The sequence below is a fragment of the Anarhichas minor genome, unplaced genomic scaffold (assembly GCF_050575085.1).
Source record: "Anarhichas minor isolate MPS153535 unplaced genomic scaffold, ASM5057508v1 ptg000028l, whole genome shotgun sequence".
Classification (NCBI taxonomy): Eukaryota; Metazoa; Chordata; class Actinopteri; order Perciformes; family Anarhichadidae; genus Anarhichas; species Anarhichas minor.
In genome coordinates, this window is record NW_027466474.1 from 2,979,453 (window position 1) to 3,005,380 (window position 25,928).

Genomic DNA, 25,928 nt, shown 5'->3' on the forward strand with positions numbered 1-25,928 from the left:
CAAAAGCATTTAGCTTTGGCCAGGGTTTTAACATACACATTTAAACTAAAGAAGATGTTTCCTAAAACAAGACAAAATGTGAGAATATCACAATTGTTGCTTTAGTCAGGCTCTTTAACATAAAGCAGGTCTTTCCCTGCGTTATTATACAACAGGGTTTCTCTCCAAGCTGTCATTTTACTGTGGAGGTGGTAATGAGAGATGTATTGTCAGTGACACTTCATTTGTCAATGCCACTGCTATATTTTCTAAAGCTTACTCCATTAGGATAATCATTTGAGCATTACACTGCTGTTAGATTTAGATTATTGCTCCTGATCCGTGTATCATACAGAGAATTACAAATGTCTCCTTAGTGCATTGTGTTGGCTGCAGTGATTGTAGGCTCCTGCAATGATATAATAAGACATTCTAGTGTACTCGTATGTGCATTATATACACAAAAAAATAGAGGCGTTGGAATGTAGTTTGATACTCTTTTCAAAAGTATTACAATGAGACATTTTACAAGGCCAACACCCATCACTGCACCAATAAAGTATTCCTCTAAAGCTCCAAGGTGAACTGCAGTCTCCATAGCTTTCACTCTGTGGTGAAGTCACTGACTTACCTTTTACAGATTCCAAAGACTTCCTTTGAGGACTTTTTCGACACTCACCAACTGAAACACTTCAAAACGTACTTACTTTTGTTTGTGCTAAAGGCAGATTTTGTTTCTTTTTCTCTCTCTCTTTCACGCTGCAGGATATGAAAAGACGGAGGACACGACAGAGAGGCCGTCCTTAGCTGATCAAGGAGATGCACGACTGATATACCTCAACCAGCCGCAGTTCACTAAGTTTTGCAACAATCGAGTCAGGTAAGGAGATGTTGCACTTATGGAAATGCTTTGAATATGATGAGACATATTTATGCACTGTATGAAGCAAGGGGAAATGTGTTTAAGAGCAATAGTATGTGCTTATAGGCAATCATTTATCGAAAGATAGTTTCAATATTAGTGTAGCAGCGCTGTGCTTTGGTTGACTTCCATCACTTATCCAGCATTTACAGTGTAAGGTGCTTTTAGAGACGCTTTCCCCATGTCACTTAAAATGAAATTGTATCCTAGCCGCTTTAAAAATTCACACTCAAAGTTGTATTCTCTCAGGGATTTCGCTGTTTGTGCTATTTCTGACTTGGTAATGGCAACCCAGAGGCCATCAGCACTTCAGTTTTCATGGTGACCTGCAGCATAACTTGCCACTTTGCCTGTAACCCCACATTAACCTTCAGAGTCACAAGTAAAACAGTTGAATTAAAGCATGCCCAGACTGTGTGGCTGCTACTTAAATGTCAGCCTGGGGAGAATCTCCTGATAGCGAGCGATCTTGACAATTCAGAAACCGTTTTAAGGGCTCGTTTGAGCATATGTTTTAGAAATTTGTCACGAAGAGAAAAGATGCATGATACTTTGTAAACTCTACTCTGCCCTTCTCTGGTGTGACTGCGAAGCAGCCAGTAAATAGCAGACTGATTAAAGAATATCTTTTACCTTAAAAACGTTGTATTCAACCTTCTTAAGATGACATTTGAACACAAGAGCCAGAGTTAAAACAGTGGACAGAGCAGTGGTTTTGATGTGAGGAGCCACTACTGAAGTGAAAGAGAAAGCGCTGTTCTACAGGTACCATGAAAGCACCATCAGCCACATGATATCTGATTAGTACCTCCAAGATTTGTATCACCAGTGGCGCCTTAGTCCAGATAAACAACACTGGCCCCTTTTATTCTGGTGTTCCTGTTGAGGAGTGCAGTGCTTCTGGCATTAAAGGTCAGGCTTGTTGGTTAAGGCCGTCCTGTGTCAAGGAATATTACTGTTAGCATTCCTGCTGCATGAGCAACTTGAGATATGTATGTGCTTACACAGACACCGCTATAAAATATCAGGAATAATAAATGAAAACTGCTGCTTGTTTTTCCTGCCATTTGTCAGGTCAGCTTCATGTATTGACATGCCAAATAACATACGCAAGCAGCTAAGAAAATGGCAGGATCTTACCGCTGTTTGTTTCTTTAAATTACCCAACTGTAAGAAAATGGATGCTGGTTCTACTTATTTTAGCAGCTAAGCTTCTTTTGTAGTTAGTTACGTAGATATCACACTGTCTCCTATCGTTGTTTGAGTTTAGTATTTGGTTTGGTTATTGATTATTGCCAGTCCCAGGTCAATGAGCATTTGCAATCAAGAGTGAAGCGACCGACTGTCAGAATTACATCACTGCCCACGTGTCAAGAGTTCATGTATGTGTCCCACAGATGGTTGATGGTTGAATGATATTGCATCTGAGAAGCTTAAGTAATATGACCTTTTCTGTGAAAGAGCACTTCTACATATTTTGAAAAAATAGGTTTATTACATTTTTGTGACCTTACTGGAGGCGGTCATTAATTCAGCGTGCGGCCTGTGTCACTGAAAAATAAAGGGAAATATCACATCCTTACCCTTGCGGCTGAAGCTCATGCTGTTAAAACACAAACACTGTGGTCGACATTAGGCAGATACAATGATCACGGTTAAATCATTATTATAGAATAACTTGGCTTAGATATGACTGACATGCAATCCAGCACTGATACTGTACATTAAATGGCAGTTTTGGTAATGAACAGAGGTAATGCATGTGTAAAGATATGAGTGTTTTCAGCACAGTCTTTAGAGATAAAAATGTCAACAGCCTTCTCTCTGAGCACAAAAGGGAACTGGATGACAGCTTGCATGTTAATGCCTATTCAAGCCGCATTTGTTTCAGACCCGCCTCTTTTGGATCTGACTGTAATGCATCCAAGTTGTGTTTTGTCAAATGATTTATGAGCTTTAAGTGCTGCTGCGTTATTTGAACAGTGAAGTACATCGCTCGCAGACGGCTTTTGTTGAAATGTTCTTTGTCCTTGTGTTGTTTTTTTTTTAAATTAGAAATGTTCCCAGAAATTCACCTCAAGTCCTCGAGACCCATCAGACTTTAAACTGTTTTCAGGATCATATTTATTATAAAGGTTTGGTTGCTGTCTCAAAGTGACCTGTGGAGACACTTACAGGAGCAGCATCTGTGACAAATGGTGAAACTAATCTTACAAGCAGCTCTCACGGGTTTCTTGTTTTCACTCCCTCTGCAGCGTCACTGCCTGCAGACTATGTCACAGCTCACCATCACACAGATGTACACGTATGTGACTCCTGCCTCACAACAGAAAGGAGAACCTGTTCTCTCTCGTATGCATGAGGATTGTTGTGGATTGTTTATTCAGCTGAACTAGCTACTAGCAGGTCTGGTTGTCATGTAGAGGTGATTAATTGCTGAGATGTTGACAACTCATCCTATAGCAAACAGGAGCGGCTGTACAAACCATTTATCCATGAAATGCTAAAATTGCACGTGTTGTGTGGAGAACAAGGGACGATTGTGACATGCATAGACACAGACGGACATCGACACAAACGCACAATGCCCACACTGACTGCACATGAACTGTTGTATAGTTGTCTGAGTAGTAGAGCACCTAATTTGCCTTACTCACCCAACCACATGACCTACGCATTTCGGCATGTGGTTTACATCTTCATTAACTTGGGTGGCTTTTTATTATATTATGACTAGATTTGAGCTTCTCATTTCAACAGTATAGCATAATTAAATATTAAACTGTGCACATGACAACATCACATTTAACTGGTGAGTTGCAATACTACGAGCGGCACATCTTAAAAGATATTAAAGAAGAGTTCATTTAACCATTTAGGATTCTGGCCCAACCAGTTGTTCGACTTTATGCAAGTTCTGTGTGCAGATGTTGTTTGATAAGGAGAGACCTATACCATCATACTTTATGCCAAGTGTGACATTATCTAACCAGACAAACGCTATATATATATATATATATATATATATATATATATATATATATATATATATATATATATATATATTATTTTGTACATTTTGATGCATGCAAAGTAGATAATAAACTAAATTCTGAGTCATAAAAGGCTTCTGCAAATGAACCGTCTGCATTGATTGTATGAGCTTCAGTGGCTCGCTGACGGCCTTGGCTGATTTGATTATCTCTTCTGTGGTTGACTATATGCCGGTAAATCCCGCTGTCCTTCGACTGGCAGATATTTTATACCCAAGCGCTGCACTGTGTAACAAGTGTGATACAAGTCATTCGTTTTTTTATGTTGGCACAAAATCTGTTTTTGTGGACATGAAATTTGAATGTGGGAAGTTTTTGATGATGAGAAAAAAAGTGTGGTTAGACGGATCTTATCAACGGTGAAATCTTAAGTCATGTTTTCTTTTGCTGCTAAACAGCCAGCTGCCAGACGGCGAACAAGATGTTTTGGCTTCACTTCTGGCGAGCTGTAATGCCGCTGTGCGCGCATTACAGCTCACACAGCGGCATAACGGTAGTCTGTGAAAACTTATCTGAATTTTACGGCTGGTGTCCAGAGTAGAAGAGAAACATACTGTTTATTAAAAGAAGAAACTTATTTTAAGTCTTATTTTGATGCAAAGATGTGTTGTTTAGCAGAAATGGAGCACATCATGGAAGTGAAAGCAGTGCTCTGGTTATTTAAATGTGAAAGTGCAATGAAAATATTTTGTCCCTAAACCATGAATAATCATGATTAAATAATCAAGTATTATTATTATTATTCATGGTCAAAAATACTGATAAGCCTCTAGAATATATGGAAACTCCAACACTTATGTCAAGTGCTAATGCATTAATTGTTTTTATTGTGAAAAGCGCATATACGGTGCCTAAAATTCCCAAATGTCAAACTAAATTTTGATTCGTATCAAACTGTATTGCAGCAGTTTCTTTTTGTAACCCTACATTTGAGCTGAATGAAAGAATAAATAATCTTGACGTGAAAGTAAACACAGAGATCTGTGCAGGGAGTTTCAAGCTTATTTAATGTGACAACATCATCTGTGATTACCAATCACGATGCAGAATATCCTCATCGCCTGTTTGCTCTCCAGGTTTCTTTTGTTTCCACCTGTAAATGTTTAATTCTCATACTTGACTTAACTATCTAGTTTTAACTTGAAAAAACAAAGAGACATTCATAAATCATTCCTGTAATGTTAAAGCTGTGGTGATAGATTGCGTTTAAAGTTCTTCTGATTGGTGCTGCGTGGCCTATAATCTGGATCTCTGTCAGCTAGTGGTGTGGAGGAGGTGATTGTCTCATGTTGTCTTGATCTTCAGGCCACTGCCAGGAAATAAAACGTAAGATCCATAATCATCCATTAAGCGGAGTGTTAAAGGAGCTCTTTATCTTGCCCTGCCTCAGTGGAGGAAGTAACACGGTGTACAGGAGTAACGGGAGAATAGAGTACTACCCCATGAGATCAGAAGGATGGAAGTGAAGGAAATAAGGCGATAAGCAGAAAGATGATCCCAGAGACGAGATGATGGATGCATTTAAAGAGAGAAATGATAACTCCAGAACCTGTACTAAATATTATTGAACTCATGGTCTTGTCGTGGGCTTTGGATGATGTATGGCAGGTTTAAAGGCTACCGTACTTAAACTGTGACTTCACTGAACATTCTAATGATCATATTTACATCAGAATTAACAGAGAAAAGAAAACCAGATCACCGACTTGGTTTTCCTGAAATTTGTTTTGGAAGTTATAAAAATACTGCAAATGATAATAACAGCCTTAGAAGAGTATGCATTCTGTCTCACACAAACAGACAGACACTCTCTCACTGACGCACAAACAGACACACATACTGTATCTTTGTTTGCTTTAACATATTCCACTTCCTCGTATTTGTATATCTCACTGAACTTCACCATTGGCTTTCCAGTTTATGATGATAAACTGATAAACACATTTTATAATATACAGCAGTCCAGTTACAATACTGCTTCTATATAATGTGATAGCTGCCTGTTCGTGGATTTGTTAGTAAAGGACATAACCTAGCATTTATTTTATTTTTGTTTCTCGTGTTACAAGGAACTGTGATTGTGCTATTTATCTTTAAACTCACTTGTAAAATGCTCACATGGCCTTTAGAAACACCCACAATAGGTTAAAATCATGTGCATGTGTTGTCTTTTGAAAATTACTAGACATAACATTACATATTTTATTTACTACTACTACTGAATTTAAAGAATTGAAATGTTTTACTTTGAAAACCATCCATCTGAATTTATTTGGTTTGAATCTAACCTTCATTTTAAGTTGAGCAATTTCAAAATCAAGTGCCTCAAATTGGATTGTGGAAATTCGGACACCAAGTTTGATGAAGATGAAAAATGTAAACTTTACCATCGAGGATAAGCAATCAAGCCTGAATGAAATCGATCAGACCTCGTCTATAGTGTCATATAATTTAAGAAAGACGAGCTCAGATGACTGTACTCTGTACGCTTCAATTTTCTCTCTCTTTGAAAATTTGAAAGGGGAGATGAGGGAATATGACCTGTTATTGCCGCCATATTGTTCTACTATGTCAGCATTGGGGAAAATTTGAATGTTTTTTTTTAACACGGCTCAGTAAATCGTTATGAAGCTTTACAGGTGACCCAGAGATCTTTTCACAGAAATTGAAATAATTAGACTAGACTCCAGACTAGACTTTGTTCAGTGAACAGAGCTGACCCTTTCCTGCCCTTGTTCTGACAAGGCTCTTAACAGCCTCCTCTGTGAGGCCGGTGTTACATTGTACTGCTGTCAGAACAAGGCCTACCTCTAACTCACTCGCTTTCGCTCCGTCCCTCTCACTCACCGGGGACGGCTCCGCAGTACCAGGCTGTCAGAACGACAGTGAATCTTTATTTTATTGTTTTTAACGAACTCAATTCAATGCTAGCCGTTTTCCCCGTAACTGCATTGTGCTTGTGAACGTGCTACAAGGGGAAAAATGCTGCAAATGTGCTGCAAACATGATTCAGTCTAACAGCGGTGAAACGGTGATATCACTGACGTTTACCGCCATATGCTTAACCCCCGTCAGGCGAGTTGGAGGCTGCACTTTCAGGTATTCTGCTTGTATATTTGTGACGGCTTCTGTGTGTGCGTGAGCAAGCAAAGCGTTGCCAGTGGCATGGCATATATGTACTCCCAAAGTAGCTGTTCTGTCTGGCCCTTTAACACAGCTGTAAATCAGACTGCTGGTGAGCTGACTCTCAGGCTGTTGAAGGCTCCACCAGCCTCGATATACCACCATCACCACCAGCCCAACCCAGCCCCACTGCAGCACACGCAGCATAGCTCATGTCTGCCAGGAGCGCTTTGCACCCCCTCTGCCAGCTCCCTTCTTACTCCTAATTATTCTTTATGATCATGGACTCCCCTGGTCTATCACAAACACAGACACGTACCTCTCTCTACAGCAGAGAGGACTTCTTGATAGGGTGGGGCAAGGTATTAGTTATTTGAGGTATATATATTTTCTTTACATCTAACCATTTGTCTCTCTTTCTCATGTCTCCCTCTCTCTCTCGCTCCGTCCTCCAACCACGGCCGTGTTCGCTGCCCGGTGCCGTCTTCAGCACAGCCAAATACAATGTCCTCACCTTCCTTCCCCGGTTCCTCTACTCACAGTTCAGGAGGGCAGCCAATGCCTTCTTCCTCTTCATTGCACTGTTGCAGGTAAGGTGTGGTGTTGCTGTGTTTATGTGACATAGATCTAAAGACAAAATAAATAACTGTTAAACCACCAAATAATGTTGAATCACAGCTCTTCTCATCAGTGGGCGAGTTGTCTTTTTATTTATTTTTTGCTATTTGCTATGACCTAGACACAATCTCCAAAGGTCCTGTCTGTAATTCCATATACACGCTGTTCGCTCTCTCACACGCACACACACACACACACACACACACACAGTACTTAATATATCTTGATAATGAATAATACATGCAATATGTGTTACTCCTTTAAAGGGAAACTAGATTTGCTTGCAGGCTGAACACACTATAATGTATTTTACATGCGTTGGAAATGCATGAGGTGCCATGGACTATATTTCGTTCCTTCACTGTACCCTTACTACTACACTGCAGTGAAGGAACTGCACTGTGCTTTACTTGGTGTGACATGGGGTGTGGGCAACACGCTCAAATAGTCCAACTGATGCGGAGCCACAATTAGAAAATCAGGGGTGATGTGAAAATCTTTAGCATTAAATTTGTTCAAGAAATAAGAGAGCAGAGAGTATCTGATTATTGGCGCTGTGTTTTGATTACTGCCCAACAATAGCCACAGATCTCAGCAGTACCGGTGCTGTTTTGATGTAGATACTAGACGGAACAAAGACTTTCTAGCCTTGAGGAAGTTTGCGGTGGTTTGCCTGCATACTGTAGGTCAACATTAATCCCTTTTAAGAACACTTAAAAGCCTCAACCAACAAAATGACTACATGATTTAAAGGAGCCAAAATTGAAGTCTCAGTTGTTGTAAGATTAAATAAAGCGAGAGGGAAGACTTGCATAGAACTGAGATCCTGTCTTTACCTATAGCCATACATTAAAGAGAGCTATGAGGACAGGAAAGGGCTCTATCCAGTGAGCTGTTCTGAATAACAGCCAGTGTGAATCTTCATTACCTGCCCCGTCGATGTTGTGACCTTGAATAAAACATCTATGCACATGAGGGAGACGGGAGATCCATTTCGCTCAAGTTTCCTTCGAGCTGTATAACATTGACGATCTCCTGTGGCCCTCGCTTGGCTTTAATTACGCTGGTGTTTGACTGTTAATTTTGAAAGGCTTAAAATAGCCGAATCATTAAACAGTCAGTGGTGAGGAGGGCATTATAATTGTACAAGGAAAGTTGTTTGTTCTGGATATACCTCCTTGACAATTGGGAGTTTGCATTTATTTTGGATATTTAGCTGTCAAATTCTGGTTACGAAAATGTGTGATGGTGAAGTTTTCAGCCATGAAAGTACTCTGAACTTGTCGTCTGCCTTTGCAATATTCAAATTTTTAAAAACTGTCTCTTTTAGCAAATCCCAGATGTGTCTCCCACGGGTCGCTGGACCACGCTGGTGCCGCTGCTTTTCATCCTGGTGGTGGCTGCTGTCAAGGAGTTCATTGAGGATCTGGTAAGACAAACCTCAGATATTATTCTATACTAGTTTTGTTGTTTGTTTCACCCTGTCGACAGATCTCTCTTTCTGTGAGAAAGTTGGACTTGTATTGTTCTTTTAAAACAATACAGAGCATGTTCAGATTACTTTTCCAGCTTGAATAGGTACAGTGTCATAGGATGTTGTCTTTAACCTGAGAGAGATCTGGTCTAGAAAAAGTTAATTACTGCAGGAATTAAGACACGTACACACGAGTTTGATCCCTCAGTCCGCCGCTATAAAAAGGCAGTCAAAAAACATCATAGTCCCTCATGAATACACAATATGGAGACAAATATACGGCCATATGTAGGCCATATATTGTCTGTGCAATATAAATCATTTTTATCCATATATTCCTTTAATATACTAAACAGCAAAATGCAACAATACTGATCAAAAGTCTATACTTGGTTACTTGTACAAACTCAAACCAAATTCTTATGGTAAAGCAGGTCAATAGTTCTCTTAACTTGAAGAGACTCCTCCTGTGTGGGCTTTCCTTCAATCAGAGGATCGGCGGTTCGATCCCCGGCTCCGGCTCCGCTTTGGATAAAAGCGTCTGCTAAATGACAGTAATGTAATGTATACGACCACAGCAGGATACTCCTCGACGTATAGACTCACCGTCAGACGTAGACCTGTATACGGACACACTCATTTCAGAGGTCACAGCTGTGCCTACTGCACCCACAGTACTCATTCAGTCAATTAACCTAGATACTGAATGCTCACGCACAAAGACGGTTAGTACGAACAAAACAACTGTCTGCCCTCGAGCAAGTCTCAACTGTTGAACAGATGCTTGAGAAAAGGTCATGCAATCTATTTGATATAAAAGGTTGATTTTTGGGTTTTTGGTTTAATCTTTTTGTTGTATGAATTCTTGTTTGCTGGGAAGTTAAAGGCTTCAAAATATGTTTGTGTTGGCAAGTAATTCCCTCAAGCCCCTTCTGAACTAAGTGAGGGAATGTTGCATTGTACTCTGTTGCAGTGACCCTGCAATGCGATCCTCTATGCAGGTCTCAGTGGACAGTTACTCTACACTATTAGTCTCTATCTAGGGCTGAGGGGACCAGCGCAGCACTTTCTATCTCTCTCTCTCTCTCTCGGCCTGTTGTGAAAAACATGGGTGATGACTCTGTCTTTATTGGTGAAGGTCACCTGCACACACACGTCTGTTCCCTGCACTGCGCTGTCCCTCACAGGTTGACCTGCCAGGGCAACATCGACCCCTAACTTCATGAATCATGCACTATGGACACACACTGTACAGCACATATCTTACCTTGTTGCTGTCTTCAATGCAGCAGACTCAGGCTGTTGGTTTTGAGTAGTTCAACTACCTTTTTCTATTGCTTCACAACGGCTCTTAACATGATGATGGCCGAGCCTAACCCTAACCGTACCTGGTTGAACGTTGCGGCATCTGTGAGCCACCGGGGGAACACCCACGTGCACTAAAAGCATGCACGGCAACAACATCAACGCACACTGCTCGGGTAGAAATTACTCCTCTAACTCTTTACAGAGCAAATAATGCTCTGAGCCGTGTATTTTGCACCTTTAAACCCCCTTCACTACTGCATCACATTGATTGAAGCCGTATTAGCAGGTTAATGAAGGTAACATTGCAGATGCTCTAGCTTTTCATCTTTTGCTGCGTTCAGATTTCCCCCTCTACAGCTGAAGTCTACAGAGGCCTGATACTGCATGTTTACGCATAACCTCTGCATGCTACACGAATTCCACTGCACTGTGATTACACACATCTAAAAACAGCACATCCCCTTTTCTCTTGGGACAAGAAGGAGCGAGAGAGGATTAGGCAGAGAGAGAGTATGAGAGGTGGGGAAATGCAGGAAATGTTGTGGAGTAACTTATATAAATACAGGTTCACTCCTACTACACTTTTATGAATTGAGGTGGGTCTGTACCATAGACTAGTTGCATCATAAGGAATGTAAACGGCAGCAACAAATACAATTCTCTGGGCAGATGAAATGGCTGACATCTTCAACATGGCATCAGATGGCCAGCAATAGGCTTGAGGTCCTAGCTGGGTTAGCTTAGCTCCCATCTCGGCTCTCCTCCCTCTCCTCTCCGGTGGTCCGGCAGGACTGGCACGTTGGTCAGCCGTGGGCGGTGATTTGTCTCAAAGTCCGCTGCACTTAATCCAAATCCCCACGCCTCCTTCTCAGATGTTAATGAATGTGTTCTTTCATATGCCATTAGGGATGAACAAATTAAGTTGAAATTCATGGGAGCTACCGGTTGCAGCATGTACGCACATGCTGTAGTAGACTTGAAACTAGTGATTGTAAACATGAGTTTATTGTATCAATATTTACTGAGGTAATAAATCAAGTGAGAAGTAGGATAATCTCCTCATCGATTTCCCTTCAATCTGATTTATTTTTGCAACCGGAGGAGTCGCCCCCTGCTGGTCAGCAGAGAGAATGCACGTTTTAAGACACTTCGGCATCGGCTTCACTCAGCAGAACCGGACGTTGCCGCCTGATCTGTACAGCAGGAACAGATGGGGTGGATGAATGAAACTAGCTGATACCTTTTGCACAGGTGTTGTTGAACGAGCTTTGTGAAGATCTCTACTAGCAAAGAGTGGATGGAACAGAAGTGCACGAGAGCAGATTCAGTTTATTTGAAGCTTTAAAGTGGTTGTTGTTCAGAGTGACGATATATAATATAGGTTTTGATATGACCGGGTAATAGCAGCTGGAGCATTAAACGGATGCTTTTGTGACTATAAGGTTGCGGGCTTTAGTCCACAGGTCATTGGAGGAATCTGGCTAAGGAGAGTGAATACTTCTCCTCCGTAAGCAGCTGTGTATTGATGCAACCAAACTTCCGCTGCTCTTGTGTCTCAGTCAGCAGCAATAAGTCTTTTTTCCCCCTCCTGATATGTACAGTACAGTGAGCCAAATTACCCAAATTAGCTTTAAATTGAATTAGAATTAGACTTAATTAGAATGGATCTTCAAAGTAAACTGATTATTAGCGGGGACATGAGTGGATTTGTCCTCTCCTCACTAATCAAGTGCAGCACATGTTGCTTTTAGGAGCCACATTGTAAAACACAGTGATTATTTCTATGAGACGGACTCAGCAACACATTATTACTCAGCGTGATGCTAGTTGACAAGCTGTCCCTTGGAATCAGCTGTTGAAGTCACAGTTGACTGTTCAGCAGACAAGATGTACACGAGGGGAAGTAATCCTGCTGATTGGTATTTTGATGCGGCCACAGACGGCACATATAGGATAGTTTGTTAAGTTTGTATGTAGATGCTACTTCAATGACAATTACACTACTGCAATTACAGGAGTCACCACAAGGTCCATTTAGTAGCTGTTCTGAGGCTTTTGATATTATCATATAATCTTCATTAGAAGATGGGGTTTGACCCTTTGTCGTGGAATTGTTGATGTTCAAATTTCCTTTTTTGTTGGAGCACTTAAAGGTGCTCACATTGGCATTTAATGAAGTGTCGTGGCAAAAAGCAGAAAGTCCACACTGTTCTTTGCACCTTGTATCTACTGTTGCTGTGCAAAGTGTCAACTAAACAGGACTTTCTCTGACACAAACGGCATAAACAAATATCACACTATGCAAACACAAAACTCAAAATGATGAACAGGTGACCAAACTGAAAGGCCTGACTCTTTATCACACACACACACACACACACACACACTTGTAAATGTTTGTTAGTGCTGTATTTTCCTGTGGGAGATCTGATTAAACAGCCACAGTAAGAGAAGAACACTGTGCAGTTTTGACTTTTTGCAGTAATGTCTCTGCTCGGTCCAGTGCCTGCTGTATGTGCTTACTGTCTTTTTTTCTCTGTGTACGCTGTTACAAAGGGTTGAGTAAATCATCAACATTACAAAGATTATTGGATTTTTATTGGGGCCACCACTGCAAAAACTCTATGCTGTCTGCATTCTATAATGCAGCATACCATGCTGCATTATATAAGTCTGTGTCGTCGTAGTGAGAATACACACGTAAACTCCACCGTCAGTGCAACGGTGTAATCTTTCTTCAGCTTGTAAACGCCGACTTCTCTCACTGGAGCTAGTGAGTGGTGCTTTACAGCGTCAGCCTCTTCGGGCCACTTCCTCCTATAAAATCACAGAATTTGAGGCTTTTGTAATCTAGCATAGTTTATCTAATAATAACTTTATTTTCTCCCTTATTTGTTTGTCGTTACTTTTTAATTAACGTATATTCAGAGGATAATAGCTTTGTTTTTTTCTGCCCTACAGAAACGCCACAATGCTGACGGTGTTGTCAACAAAAAGGAATGTCAAGGTACAGAAAATCATTTCTTCTTCAGGTTTTTGAATAGGAAAGCCAATGTGTTGATGGTTTGACTAGGAAACATACTATTTTGTGTAGAAGTATTTGCATAGCAAGTAAGCCTTATAAAGCTGATGGCTGCATTGTAATATGGCTCCTATTTTCTTTGTCTTTTTTACTTCCTCTTTCTCTCTCGCTGTAACTATTTCCATGACTCATTTCTCGCCACAGTACTGAGGAATGGTGCCTGGGAGATTGTTCACTGGGAGAAGGTATGTCACTAATGGTCATTTCCACCAGCTCACATTTTATTCAACTTGAGCAGATTTCACCATCTTTGGTGCTGTTGTAAATTGGAGAAATCTCTCACATTCTGTACACACACACACACACACACACACACACACACACACACACACACACACATGCGTACACCCCCTGACCCCTCTAGTATCTGGTCGCTAATTAATCCAGCGTTTCCATGTGGACGGTCATTAGAAGGCAAAGCTGGAGGACAAAGAGAGGCTTCCTCTCTTCCCTCAAAATGAAACTGTTTTGTTACTGTGGCTGGAACATTTTCTCTAAAAGCAGATAAAACACCAGGGAGCGCAGAAATGACTTGGATTTAGACCGTTTGGTAATTTGAAATATTCACTCATCCATTAGAGGTACATTCAGCATGTGGCAGTGCAGTCAAAGATGAATCTTTCTTTCTGCACTTGGGATATGAGCCAGAAAAGAAATTGCAGGAAAATCAATTACATCACATATTTAAGACACAATACATGCCACAACAAGATGGTAAAATAAATCGATATATGTGGCAGTGCATGATATATGTTGAAGGGAGGGGTTTAGGAAGTACGCAAGATAAGATTCAATTGAAATTAACTGACTATTAAACAGATATTTTCTGCATCAAAGTGATGTGATGGCCCAGAGTTTCTGTGACTAAGATATTGTTTAACAAAGTATTTGATTCACACATTGACTTGGTTCATGCAGAGACAATCACTGTGTTTCTTGCTGGTATGTGTATGTCCCTCCCCTTTATACACAGAAATCCTCTCTAAAAAGGCCATCTTTAAATAATTGATGCGTTTTACATCTTCATCATGCATATTCTAAAAGCGGCTTCTCTCAAACATTTCTACTTGGTCTCCAAACTCTTTTAACTCTAAACTCTTTCAGGGCATCTAGATATATTTTTGCCAAATATACCTAGATCACTATTATTAATATCAGTATGTCATCAATGTCAGTATCCATGGTTTTGGCAGCAGAATTGTTTTGTTGTGGTTCATGCATTTTATGTAATCCTTTTTTTTTCAGCTGTAATATATTTTGTTTATACTACAGAAGACAAAACATTTGATGATTGCTAATTTATCCTTGTTTTCTCATAATTAGATGTGTGTTTTTTTTCTTTCTTCTGAAGCTGCTGAATGCAAAGTTTAGTAGTAACAGAAGGAAGACTCCAGCTGTTTCTGCACTATGTTTACTGCTTTAATGTCCTTTTTCCTCACCGGCTGTGCATCTTTGCTCCTGATGTAGAACTCGTGTTTTGTGCTGTTTTATAGGCGGTGCACAGCAGTAACCAGTTTATTTTCACAGATTGAAGTGGGCGATATTATTAGAGTAAAAGGCAGTGATTTCGTTCCTGCGGATGCTGTTATTTTGTCACCCAGGTATAGGAGTCCACCCTGCTGCCTGACTCTGTGGAATTTTCTCTCTTCTTTCTTCTTCTTGCTCTCCTTAAAGAAGTGATGGTTAGATAATAAATAGAGCCAATGTTAAGGTGGCTATGGGATGTACATTTAGTTTGGTAATGCATAACTTAAAGAGCTAGAAGAGATTTCTAGTATCCGGTTGTGACAACCATCATTTCTCTAGGTGGGTCAGTGGGGACTTCCCACATTTTTGTTCTGAATATAAATTTTTTAAAATTAAAAACGTAACATCTCTGAGTAATTTTATCATCAACTTTACCGTATCATGTTTTTCTAAATGTTTTTGTGAAAAGGGGAACAGATACCAACCGCACCCTCTGACCACACAGGACTGATAATTTTGCTCTTCTTCTCTCTCCCCTTATGTGTTTGCTGTTTGTCTGTCCATCTGTCTATTTGTTATCCTCTCCATCCCTTCCTTTTTTTTTTTCCTTTACCTCGTCTCCTCCGATCCTGCCCCCCCCCCCCCCCCCCCCCTGTGCGATCAACTGCCACACCTCCTCTCTCGCCCCCTGCTGGTGTGTGGTTGGTAATATCAGGTGGCTGTTGGGGAAGTAGTCAGAGCTGCTAATGGGGACCACCTCCCGGCTGACCTCGTGATACTGTCGTCCAGGTCAGGAAACAAGCAACACTACCAAACAAACAGCGATGGGAGAGATGGGGGCTGTGTTTGTACCAACTGGGACGAGACATTTTAGCTCTTCTCTCACTCCTGTCACAAATAATAAATAGTTTATTTTACAGTCTTAATGAAGGAAGGGGCCTGTGATTACTGGCAACAACCAGATATTGTCACAGTGCCGCAGTCAATGAAACCAGGTCCCTTTCTTTTCTTCCTACATTACGGTTTGGCAGCCATAATAGCGGTCATTGTATTATGTGGTATTCTGTCTTACACCATAACTTGTCCAATAGACCCTTTTCAATGTTTGACTGAAACATCTCACGCTGCTCAGAGTGAATGGAGACATCATGTATTACATACAGCACAGGAGCACACGCTCCTTCTTTGAGATATGTTCTTATTGGGTGTGAATTTATTCCCAACATTTCTGCCCTCTGCATGGCTCGTTTGGCACCCTGAATGCAACAATTTCATTTAATATGTGTCAGTTTGCATGCAGTCACATTCCAAGATGTCAAGTTGAAAAGCATCTTGGAATTATAGTTTTGCTAACATTGGATCAAACTTAAGTATTTAGCTCTTTTATGAATAACAACAAGTTTAAGTATTCACTTCCTGGCCATCGCTTTCCGTAAAACAAAACTCTCGTGTGATGGCTAACTGCAGCTGATTCCAAACCTCTCATTAGTTGTAGTTGGGCTTCAGTGCCCAGATATCTTTTTGATTTTCCCTTCCTCCGCCCCGTGAGTGTTTGGACCAGCCTTCAGTGCGAGTACATCACTCCATGAAAAGAGTAGCTAACCAGCGACCCGGCTCACCTCAAGCAGCGGCATGCGCTCACTCTCTGTCCCCGTGCCCAGAGTCTGTCAGAGGCCCGTTTGTCCGAGTTTGTTGTGCTCGGCATGCCTGCTCGCTCAGACATCCCTGTTCTCTGTGTGGTTTCTCCCTCTCCACCCCCCCCCCCCTGTCCCTTTGCTCTGTATTTTAGACGGTTAAACTCTGTTACGTCTCTCTCAGGGACATTAACTGTACGTTAAGTGGGTAACTTCCACTCAGTAAATAGTTTTATTCTGTTTCTGATTGGCCTTTAGGCCGACGTGCAGCATCGCCGTTTGCAGAGATCTAGTCGCACATAATTGTTTTGTTGAAGAACCTTATTTAATAATAATATTTAGTTTGAGACCCAAAATTTACATTAAAAGTGATATTTTATTATTGTTAAATTATCAGTACTTTGCTTATTGGTATATTATTTCAAATTATAATCATATAAAATAATGAACAGTTGAGGTAAGACTGTAATATATGAATGAATAGCAGTTGTCATATTATTTTACTGCTTCCAAGTCTCTAAATCCTCTCCCTCCACTACAGTGAACCACAGGGTATGTGCTACATCGAAACATCTAACTTGGATGGAGAAACAAACCTGAAAATCAGACAGGTGATTGTCTTTAGTTACTGTCTATACAATGTGAACTAAGAGAAATCTTCTGCAGGGCTTCAACACTAATTGATAAAAACAACAACAATGGAATCACTGCTATAATGTTGCTGTAATGACATCAACAGGGTCTCCAGATCACCGCAGACATAAAGGACATCGACAGCCTGGTGCGGCTCTCCGGGCGGATGGAGTGCGAGAGCCCAAACCGCCATCTGTACGAGTTTGTTGGGAACATCCGCCTGGATGGACACAGGTGGGCTCAGTCGCGGAGCTCCACGCCTGGCTCTCTGCCCCTCCTTTACAGACTCGATAGCCCATTAGCCAGGAGCAGAGCCAGTATCAGTGCATTATGAGGTTTTAGGGATTATTTAATCTTTCTCCTGAATAAATGGAAGCACCTGCCTCAGTTAAATTGAATTAGAGATTTGTTTGGAAGCTTTGCCATTGTAGAGAAAATGCATTATAGGCTGTATGCCTGCTTTTATGATATCATGGCTTGATTCTCTGAGTTTGGGACGATACAGCTCTCCTGAATATGGAGAGCTTAGCTTTTGGTGGGTGTGTAGTTTGATGGGCTGTATTTTCATTTTGATGGAAATCTTTTCACAAGTAAAGACTTTTATCCATTATTCAGTTTCGTCAGCACACAACGTAAGACATCACTTCCTTAAGGCTTGGATGCATGTCAGTTTAAACACCACTGTTACAACTGGTTTCAGGACCAATCTGTTTACTATTAAAAAGTACATGCACATGTATTATCTGATTTATAACTGAGTTTATTCAGTTGTACTTAGAGGCCAATTTAATACTGGCTGTGTTTTTATAGATATTTATGTGAAAAGGTCTTTCATAGCATCACAAAATACTAATCTAGTTTTTGTTGTTATGGAATGTCCGTCAGGAAAGCTTATTTCGTGTTGTAATATTGAATCATGGTTATTGTTAGTATTGACATGTTTATCAATAAGGAATCGAACTGGTAAATGTAAAATCAGTGATTGATTGTCAGGTCAACCCTCATTGAGTCAGTTATTTCTATCAACCAAAGGCTTCCTTAACAAAAACCTATTTGACCAACTTGTGAGACACCATGTTAGCCTGTTGTTCTGTATGAAGAACGTTCTCATGGCAGTGATGTTTCTTACTACAGTACAGCACCACTGGGTCCAGACCAGATCCTTCTGAGAGGAGCCCAGCTGAGGAACACTCAGTGGGTGCATGGTGTGGTGGTCTACACTGGACATGACACAAAGCTCATGCAGGTAAAGCATATTTCCAAAATATTGGGAGGGTTTTATTTACTGTTAAGTTAAAAGAAAAAGCTCAGTCTATTGAACAGGTAAGTAAACAAATATACCATATTTAAGACATTTCATGCTCTTAAGCAGCTTGTTACAAAAGTTGAGTTACCCTGATCATGCTTTATCTTGCTGTTAAGAGCACAGATAGAGAGCATCACCTTTCGTCATACTTATTAATTTTTTGGTTTACCACAACTATCTTGTCCTCTGTTACCCAGAATTCCACTCGGCCTCCTCTGAAGCTGTCCAACGTGGAGCGTATCACCAACTTTCAGATCCTCGTGCTGTTTGGCTGCCTGCTGGCCATCTCTCTGGTCTGCTCCATTGGCCAAACCATCTGGAAGTACCAGTACGGCAATGATGCCTGGTACATGGATCTCAACTGTAAGAGTCTCAACAGCCCACGCTGCACCTCTTATTCCACATATTTTGTCTCACTTGTCCATATCAGCTTATTTCTTTGTCATTTTAAGTTCCTAAATGCTGGTATGTGTTGTGTCGTTTTTATGTTGCCTCAGTTAAACTATGTTTCGCATTACAAGTGAAATATGTGGCAATGTGGGAATAAGTGAATTCCCTGTTAACTGAGAAAAGACAGCTGTGACATGCATAGATGTGTTGTGAATGAGTTTGAGTGAAAAAAAGAAATGGTTGAATATCACTGCGCTGCTGTACTTTTTTGTTCCTTTCTAATGTTCTGTTTGATTTTGTTGTTTTCTTTGTTGTCGTTTTTTTAACAGCTCCAGGTAACAACCATTTAAAAGCCTTGGCCATCCGTGAATGACCTTCCCTTACTAACCCTTTACTGAAGCTCTGCCTTTGCTAAGCAAATGAAGCCCCCTACCCTCGCCCCCTATATGGTTGCCCTACTTTGTATGGGCCCATGCCATGGACAAGCACATACCAGGGATCCAACAATAGGTTTTTCCCCTCCAGCTCTCTTATACTTTCGTCTAGTTATTTTCAGTGCCTGATGCACACACTGTCTCACTTTTACTCCATTTTTCTTTGTGCCACGTTAAACACTTTGCAGTTCCCAAGCTTTCAGACCCTCATCTTATTTTTTTTTGTCCCCTCAATTCTTTACAATAAATGAATAGCAGCATTTGCTTTGACTGCCGGGGAGATGAGGTTGCACTCGGGAAGCTTTTCATAGCAGGAAGCTTGTACGTGTTCATTGCTCGAACACAACATGTGGCGCAACCCGAGGGGCAAGAGCTGACATTTTCTAAATGCCTCTGCCGCCTTCTTTTCTTGTGTGGATTTTTCAAAGGACAGACCGAGAGGGAAGGGGAGGGAGGGGAAAAGGTGAAAACCCATTTAGTTATTTACACGTGTTCTCAAGCCCGTATAGAAAATGTTTAGGTACAATTACAGACATTAATGCGACACAAACAAATATTGTCTGCTCTTTTGCCGTGGCTGTTGGTCTGTTGTGATGAAGCTCTGAACCTGGTATGCAAAGTGATTATCGTGACACGCCGGCCATTACTCTGTACCCTGATAGGCCTTTGTAGGAGAGGTTGTGCCCTGGTCAAACTAAGCTTGCACTACGACTTACACTGTCCCTTTTTAGGAAATGTTGCATTGGCTTCGATTGGTTTTAAAAGGGTTTCAACGTTGCCGTCAGTGGCATTAAAACCCACATCTAAAAGACCCCATAACACACTGATAAGGGGAGTGTAAGTCATAAGGCAGACGTCCATCTTGAGACTGATTGTACTTCCATAAGGAGTTGTTGAGACTCTGTCCAGTGCACATTATCCAACCAGTGACAAAAGAGAGAGGTGGGGAGATTGTCAAATCTTAAACATTCTGTTTACTTGCACGACTATATTTTCCTAAATTATGGTAATTTCACTCACTTACCAACATTCGGAAGTTAAATGCAGAAAGGAACAGACGAGTCAATGTTAGCCCGCTCCGCTTCACACAGGGCGTACGTCACAGAGGCCTGCGATTATGCATGCCTGGTGAGTAATTCATTTGACTTTGACCCGCTGCAGAGTGCTGACACAGGTCATCCCCGGCATTAAGCCTATACATTCTGACAACTTCACTTGATGCAGATTGAGCGCAAAAATTGTCATTTGTTATGCATTCATGCCACCTGCTCTCTGTTTACTCAGTCAGTTTCTGTAGGTAGCTGTGCATTTATCACCATATCATTGACTTTCTGCTGACTACCTCTGTTAGTAAACTGCTGATGTGTTATCTGACGGCATGATAATATTTTTTTTCTTTGGTCCCTCTTCTGCTTTTGAGCATAATGTCGAGGAGGTGTGGTCTTCTCACTGTAATGTACATGTGCCACACCAAACAAAATATAACTGTTAAACAATTTACAGTCCAACTCCTGCAACAACTTGCTTTGGATTAATCATAAAAGATACTTTTATGATGCTCGGTTAGAACACCTTGTATTCATATTGCTCCTACATTACAGTGACGTATATTTAAGAGAAGGCATCTGGTGTACTTTTGCACTTGTGTGACTGGTGCATGTCCTGGTTTGCTATGGTTTGATTTGTATTTTTTTAGTGACTCTCCACTGATCCATCACAGTAGCCCTGTCTCATCTGATAGCAGGAAACTTGCTTAACATCACAATATCACAAGCTGGCTACTAGAAATGAGGTGACGTAGTGATCATCATTAATACCCAAACTTTTTCGCTGGCATAATCCACCCCCTCTTTTCCACTCCTTGTTGGTTGAGAATGTGCTATGGACTGAATCTCCCTCCTTTGTCTTGAGAGCATCCAATACGTTTGTCTTCCCCCCCACTTCTGAAAAAAATGTATTCCCTCCTGTATGTGTTGTGGTACCAGTAGCAGTAGCTTCCATTCTGCCATCCAGTTTTTGTTTTTGCAATCGTTCTGTCATGGGGAAGGGCTGTCCCTCTCAACCGCAATGCTAAGATCAAGGCTTGGGTTAAGGAAGGTAACATTTGCACCTCCTGCAAGCTGAGGAAAGGTAAATCACATCCCTCCTGTTTTCATGTTTGATGTCAGTGGGGTTACATGTTGATCCTTGCCAATTGTTTGGGGCTTCGGGGGGGGGGGGGGACCAGCACCATTTTGCATAGTGCTTTGTGGAATTCATTGCCTGGATCATGCTGGATGCCAAGGCTGCTGCTGTGACACTAATGACATTCAAGATACTTCAGTCCCTGTTCGCTACTTTGAATCTTTGGGACATTAAATTGGACTGTTAATCAGTTGAGTCGTAAGAGGATGAGGTTGGGTGGAAGAAATGGTTAATTCCAGCTAATGCGCGACGTTAGCCCAAAACATTCTCTGGATTGGGATAAAGTTGATCATTGGCTGGAAGTAGCTTTGGGCATTTTCATTTAACAAACGGATATTTATGAACCAGCACTGATGAGTCTCCTTTGTATCACTTCCTTCTGTCCAAAACTCGTCCCCTGATTAGATGGCGGAGCGGCTAACTTTGGCCTCAACTTCCTCACCTTCATCATCCTGTTCAACAACCTGATCCCCATCAGTCTCCTGGTCACCCTGGAGGTTATCAAGTTCATCCAAGCCTTTTTCATCAACTGGGTGAGTTGAAGCAATTTACTGAACTAAACTAACGGATAGATGCAGTATTTCCTAAACAGGTGGGACTTCAGAGAGGAAATTAACTTTTAAATGCATGTCTCAATGTTTGCATGTATTCCAAAAGCAGACGTACTGTAGTTCCGTCAGGAGCGAGACCAAAACGGAGCTAAAAACAGAGTGAATATTGAACTTAGGTGATCAGGTTTGCACAAACTTGACTCCAAATCAATGCTAACGTTGCTCTGTCTGCTCGATGTGTAAAGAAGCCACTGTTTGCTAACACATTCGCCATATCACCTTTCTAAGGTGTTTGTAGCTTTTTTTTTATGAAAACACAACATATTGAAATGTGTAAAAACCGCCGAAACAGTCAGAACCCTTACTGACGTGAAATATCTGAGTGAGCACCTACAATATTTTATTCTTATATGTTTCGCAACTAGGTCAACCCCACCAACTATCTCAGCTTACCAAACGTACAGTTTTTTTTTGCCTGAAGTTATTCTGAGCTCTTTTTATTCATTAAATTTTAAATGAAAATCCTAGCAAGGAATATTTAGCAACATTTAGGGCAGCTCTCAGCTGGCTTCTCTTTCAGCAGCCCCAGTTGGTTCAGTGTTTTCTAGAGAGGAAAAAAGAGTGGATTTTTAATTTCACTGCTGTTATAAAGTTTAATTTGTTTTGTTACCAAAGATGTTGTGTCTTTAGTGAATTTACGCTTCCAGTTATTGGTTTCAGGACACTGATATGCTCTATGAGCCCACAAACACACCTGCCATGGCTCGCACCTCCAACCTGAATGAAGAACTCGGCCAGGTAAACTATGCTGCTCAAATACTACCTTACATTATGCTAATGCTTACTTAAAGGGTATATCTCTGCTTTAGAATTACATGTTTACCCATCCTGACTCTACCCATACAGGTGAAATACATTTTCTCTGATAAGACGGGGACCCTGACCTGCAACGTGATGCAGTTCAAGAAGTGCACCGTCGCTGGTGTGGCCTATGGGTAACGTTCCGCTTCCCTCACACTTTTTGATTTTCCCTCCTCCCCTCGTTGCATCCTCTACCGTTGCTTCCCCCATCCCCTTCATTAAATGCAGAGTGTGCATCACAGTACAGCTGGCGTCTCCCTCTCTCCTCCCTCGCCTTCTCATTAGCAGCTGCATCGGTGCTCCTCTCAACATAAACTATAAATAAAAGGCGGACAGACATTTGCAAGCAAAGGCACTTTACTCTCTACTTCGTAGGCTTATGTCCATCGTTTGTCATGTTGGAGGTCATGTGTTTTGGAAAACTGGAAATAAATGTTACTATTTTCCCTACAAGGTCCAAAGCTTGATGCAAGTCAGACACGAGAATATTTGCAGCTTACAGTATCTTCTTGTAAATGTAGGGGTTTAGTCAGAATTCGCCATCCACATGAATTAACTTTGTCCCTCGGCTCCACTGCCATAAAAGCATATTGTATTATATTTTAACATTTCATTAAATCAGCACTTAATGTTATTTCCCCTGAATATACTCTCATTTCATTTTAGTGCATAGATAATTAGCCTCAGTGGATGCAAAACAAGTGGGAGAGCAGATCTTCACAGAACCAAAGCAAGTGCAGGCGTGACAGTACATGATTAATCCCATTAGGATTCAATTATAAAAGCTTGATTGATGGAGTGCAGACTGAAGGACAAAAGAGAGTATTTTATCTGGAGTTTTCTGTCCCAAAGCTCTCATTATGATATGACTGCTAGCCCAGACGTCTCATTGTCTATCCCCGGGTCACAAACATAAAGTCACTTTAAGTACATCATGTTGATGATGTGATACCTACAGGATCATTGCTGACATATATATGTTATTTTTAAACGGTTGTCATTTTAGGGGTGTTTTTGGGCTCCAGAATGTCCTTTTCTTTTTCTCTGCCTTTTTTCTGGTTATCTAATTGGATCAAGCCTGCTGGTGATCAGGGACAGACACTCCTCCCTGCAAAGGCTGACGTTTGGCAGCAGTCTCTCTCCTTCATCCCAACTAGAGATGTTTTCCTTTGATTCTCTGAAAGGAGGACTCCCTCTTATGCAACTGATAAATATGGATGAGTGTTTCATAGCAGGAGAGAAAAAAAAAGGCAGGTTCTAATGAGGCTGGGCTGTTCTGACAATGCCATCATTTGGCCTGCTCCTCTTCCTCTTCTTCTGGGTTACCAAAATAAGAGTTGGGAGGCTTAGAATCTAAAACTGTTTACAGTGCAGGTCATTGTTTTGTATTTTAATTCACTAGACAATAGCATCCAGTCTGATGTCTCATGTTGATCATGAAGTATGGATCATAGTAGTTGTGAGGCAATTCAATTCAACTCTAAATTCTCTGTCAGTAACATGTCTCCAACTCTGGAATTAAAAGACTTCAATGCTTCTCCAGCACTGATTTTAATTCACTTGATTCACAAGGACAGAATTCTAAATATGTGATTACTTCAGGATGTAGTCGTATGTTCTTGTGCAAATAAATAAATAATTTGAGTAAAAATGAGGATTTAACATTTCATATTTTAATACTAATGCACATAAATAGCACTTTCTCTGTGGCGTGACTTGTAATTTGGTGCCAGCACACACACACACAAAGTCCCCCCTGAGACCGCCGCCTGCATGTGTCCCTCCCCATAAATTAAGCGCTGCTGTAATTAATAAAGCCGACCCCAAGGGTGTAGACATTAATTAATTCCACGCGATTGGAGTCCGAATCTTAAGGAGAGATATTGTTTAGGCTAGAAAGGCTCCCAGAATCCTCCTGGGTGTTATTAGTTTGGAGTTGAGTGAAAACATGTTTGTTTTAAATGTACTTAACTGACAAAAATAACAGAAAAATATGTTTTGATTTTCTTTTGAAGAAGCAATTTGTGATTGTAAAGTGTAACCCAGTTGACATGTACACTGGATACAGTTGTTACATTCGTCTAATACAGTACATCAGCCCGTATGCAGACGGATTGGTTTGTTGTTAATGCAGATAACCAAAATGTTGCCCCACTGAAGGTGCAAGAGTGAACAGGCTCACAGCATGAATCAAGCCGTGGTGTTCAGTGGAGCATGTCGTCTGGTCGGCTCCACTCCGTACAGTTAACAAAACGCTGCACTGCAGTCAGTCTGCCAGAGCAGAGATGTCAAAATAATTTGTTGCCTCATTTTAGAGCGGTGTGCTCTCTGACCACATTTAGTTTCAAACATTGTTGTCTTCATGGCAGCGTTCTTTGGTGGCCTTGAAAATATACACAGAATGCTCACATTTAGCTGTTCAGCCGCACATTCGGTTGCAGCTGTAGTTTCCCCCTCTTTGTGCTAAGCTAACCGGCTCCTAGCATACCGATATGAGAGTTTCCAAATGAATAGAGGACCTGCTATGATCACTGCTCACCACCTAACTACAACAGCTACTGTCCTTCCCGGCATCTGACCTATCATACTCTAACACCTGCCAACCCATAAACAAACCCATCTTTAATCCAATCCTGGCGTCTGTACATTCACAGAACACGTTAACAACAGACTTTGTCAACAAGGTAATCTTTTCTCCAACAGCCACGTCCCTGAGGCTGAGGAGGGTAGTTTTGCAGAGGACGACTGGTAAGATGACTCTGTGTGAAATGGTGGTCGTTTTTTTTTCCGCTCCTCGCTGTGATGTAGTAGTGCTGCCTTGCCTTGTGGAAATCGTGACTTTGAACACAATACCTTAATGTGCGTGTTGCTGTTGTTGTTCTCTTTGGACGTGTTGTATGTGATTGTGG

The 25,928-nt window shown here is 41.1% G+C and overlaps 1 protein-coding gene across 4 annotated transcripts in view; it reads left to right on the forward strand.

Annotated features, from left to right (window-relative positions):
• atp8a1 (ATPase phospholipid transporting 8A1) overlaps nt 1-25,928 on the forward strand; it is a 94,542-nt gene that overhangs the window by 14,535 nt on the left and 54,079 nt on the right. For 3 of the 4 annotated variants that reach the window (XM_076103933.1, XM_076103934.1, XM_076103931.1), the window contains exons 2-15: nt 745-859; nt 7,568-7,667; nt 9,026-9,124; nt 13,439-13,484; nt 13,704-13,744; nt 15,742-15,815; nt 17,202-17,271; nt 17,400-17,527; nt 18,428-18,539; nt 18,797-18,962; nt 22,013-22,140; nt 22,879-22,956; nt 23,065-23,153; nt 25,723-25,767. In XM_076103933.1, the coding sequence (XP_075960048.1) occupies nt 745-859; nt 7,568-7,667; nt 9,026-9,124; nt 13,439-13,484; nt 13,704-13,744; nt 15,742-15,815; nt 17,202-17,271; nt 17,400-17,527; nt 18,428-18,539; nt 18,797-18,962; nt 22,013-22,140; nt 22,879-22,956; nt 23,065-23,153; nt 25,723-25,767 (1,291 nt within the window). The remainder of the gene's footprint in view (nt 1-744; nt 860-7,567; nt 7,668-9,025; nt 9,125-13,438; nt 13,485-13,703; nt 13,745-15,741; nt 15,816-17,201; nt 17,272-17,399; nt 17,528-18,427; nt 18,540-18,796; nt 18,963-22,012; nt 22,141-22,878; nt 22,957-23,064; nt 23,154-25,722; nt 25,768-25,928) is intronic. The other variant, XM_076103932.1, reaches the window with a different exon arrangement.